Genomic DNA, 2,848 nt, shown 5'->3' with positions numbered 1-2,848 from the left:
TGTTCATTTTTTTATAATTAATATGTGATGACATGGACTTATTGGAGAATGATGTGGATACCTTGCACGAAGAGATAAAATATTTAGTGGATCACTTAGTGGGAAATGATGTGGACACCTTGCATTAAGAGAGAATTCATCTAATAAGGTTTAGCTTTATAAGAGTTATAGATTGCAGGCATATAGTAGATGGCGCCTATAATATCGACAGGGTCCTATAAGGGTCCTATCAGCGTTTTAGCGGCAGATGGCCTTGATGAGTGGTTGGTTATTACGATAGCCAAGTAGGCGGGACCTAAGAGTATCTCTAATAATTTGCTAAAGCACTTGCCATCCTAAAAAATTTAGCAAAATAGGCAAAAAGTTTGTTCCAACAGTTTGATATTCCCACTTGCCAAATTGTTTCGCTTGCCAAATATCTGAGCCGCACGCGTAGGTATCCGCCGCGCGGACGCGCTTGCCATCACGCGATTCTGCATATTCGCTGCCGTTCCTGCGAGACACGTGAAAGTTCTGGCCTTGTTCCCACCGTCATCGCGCCCTCTTCCTTCGAAGTCGCCGCATGCCGTTCCTTCGAAGTGGCCGGCTGTCGTCTCCTCTACGTCTTCCTTCTGCGTCTTCGCTGCCGTTCCATCGAAGTCGCCGCGCGCCGTGGTGAAGATCGGTGCCGTCATCGCGCCCTCTTCCTCGGATCGACCAGGTCCTCCATAAGGTGAAGATCCCTGCCGTCATCGCGCCATCTTCCTTGGATCCCTGCTGTCATCGCAATCTGCACAAGACACGTCGTCCAGGTATTCATGCTGGAAATCATGATCTGCACAAAACTCCATCGGATCCTGCTGGAAATCACGATCTGCAGGTATTCATCGATCTCCGCCGTTGTGAACAACCTTGCCGACCAGGTGCTCCATCGGATCGTCTGCAGGTATTGCTTCGGTCTAGATTGGTATACATCGATCTCGTATATGGCTTCGATCTCATACTGCATATATACATGATTGCATACCGCGCCCTCGTATTTCAGATTCATTGAGATGGATCGTCAAGGAGAAGGTTTCTTGTCCGGGATTCTTTTGAATAGAGATGCTGCCCATGTTTCTGGTTTGGACGACAATGGAATTCCGCTGACTGCACAGGAAACACAGAGTAGTCCAGAGGTGGAAGCTGTTGCTAGTCATGGTAACAAGGGAATGAAGAGGTCCAAAAATATTAGTGTGGATGAAGATGAACTTGTTTGTGAAGGATGGTTGATTGCTAGCAAAGATCCCATCCATGGGGCCAATCAAAATTGTACCTCGTTTTGGGGTAAGGTTCATGCTCACTTTGAGAAGCACAATAAAGGTACAACTCCAAGGACAGAGAGTTCACTTTTGAATAGATGGCTCACAATTCAGTCTCTAGTGAACAAGTTTTGTTCGTGTTATGAAGCGATTGAACGTAGAAATCAAAGTGGTACAACTATACAAGACAGGGTAATATGTCTTAAATTTTTAACTTCATGTTTTTCTGTGACAACTATATATATTGACATACTACTTGTGCAGATTGCAAGTGCCCTCAAGATGTTCTCAGGGGGAGAAACCAAGGAAGGGAAGAAGTGCAGTGTGGTGTCTTGTTGGAACATACTTAAGGAGGAGGACAAGTGGAAAGCCAAGAGGATTGAACTTCTAGAGCTGGAGAAACAAGCAGGCACAGGAAAGAAGACCAAAAAAAATTCCACCAAGGTCGCCAGGCCAAGGGAAGACAATAATGACCATGAGAAGGAGGCCACCGATGCTACTGCTGCTGCAGAAACCGGAGGAAGGAAAAGGTCTGATGGGGTAAAGAAGGTTAAAGAAAATCTTAGGTGAGGAGGTGGCGAAGCTTGCTTGGAGGCCCTCGACAAGATGTGGGCAAAGAAGGAGGTGGCCGACAACGAAAAAGAGAAGACAAAGCAGGAGAGGTTTCTGGCGGCACTAGAGCTAGAAAAGGAAGCACTTGAGGTAGAGAAGAAGCGTCTAGTAACTGAGGAAAAAAGAGCTCAAGCGGAGGACAAACGAGCTGAAGCCGACTTGATGAAGCAGGAGAAAGAAATTAGAGCTCAAGCGGAGGACAAACGAGCTGAAGCCGACTTGATGAAGCAGGAGAAAGAAATTATGTTCACCGACACGAACTCCCTCAACCCGTTGTAGCGTCAATGGCTTGAGATGATGTAGAAGGAGATCGTGAGTCGACGTTGTGGAAATTCAATTTAGATTATTTTTATCAGCTCAATATTTGTTTCCACTAGGCAAAAACTTTGTTTAATTATATGCAGAACCTTTTGTTTCCATTATGCAAATCCTTGTTGCACTTGATTTAAAATGAATTTGGTTGCACGTTCATTATGAGAGCCGGGCATTCCAAAGAAAGCATGCCATATCTAAAGGTCCTCAGAAGCTACAGCCTCCAAAATGATAGTGGGCTTATCCATATGGCCCTTGTAATGACCTTGTTTGTCATATGGACAATTCTTTCACGCCCAATGCATACAATCAATGGACCCTAACATTCTTGAAAATCCTTTTTCTCACCCATTACAAGCAAGTGTGTTGTGTCCACCACATTGGGATGTCTGAGGTATTCATCTCCAAACACCTCAACAACTGCACGAACAAAGTGACGCACGCTATCGAGCGATGTACTTTCAGCAATGCGAACGTACTCATCTGTCGTATCAGCAGCCATTTCATAACTTAGCATACGCATTGCGGCAGTCACATTTTGAAAGCAACTCAGGCCAAGTACATTGGCTGCATTTCCTTTTCTGTACAAAATAATCATCGTGTTCTTTAACAGAGTTCATTATGCGTAAGAAAAGATCCCTATA

At 44.8% G+C, this 2,848-nt stretch overlaps 1 protein-coding gene across 1 annotated transcript; it reads left to right on the top strand.

Moving 5' to 3' along the window:
* Nucleotides 798–2,363, top strand: LOC110431691. Its single transcript, XM_021451051.1, has 3 exons — nt 798–925; nt 1,025–1,472; nt 1,545–2,363. The coding sequence occupies exons 1-3, from the start codon at nt 798–800 to the stop codon at nt 1,848–1,850; spliced, it is 882 nt and encodes a 293-aa protein (XP_021306726.1). The 3' UTR covers nt 1,851–2,363.

This window comes from Sorghum bicolor, chromosome 1, assembly GCF_000003195.3.
Source record: "Sorghum bicolor cultivar BTx623 chromosome 1, Sorghum_bicolor_NCBIv3, whole genome shotgun sequence".
Taxonomy (NCBI): Eukaryota; Viridiplantae; Streptophyta; class Magnoliopsida; order Poales; family Poaceae; genus Sorghum; species Sorghum bicolor.
This window is presented reverse-complemented; position numbering and strand designations above follow the sequence as displayed.

Coding starts and splice junctions, on each gene's coding strand:
- LOC110431691 (XM_021451051.1), top strand. CDS start 798: ATGCTGGAAATCATGATCTGCACAAAACTCCATCGGATCCTGCTGGAA. Junction 926..1,024: donor CTCCATCGGATCGTCTGCAG/GTATTGCTTCGG, acceptor CTCGTATTTCAG/ATTCATTGAGATGGATCGTC. Junction 1,473..1,544: donor GTACAACTATACAAGACAGG/GTAATATGTCTT, acceptor CTACTTGTGCAG/ATTGCAAGTGCCCTCAAGAT.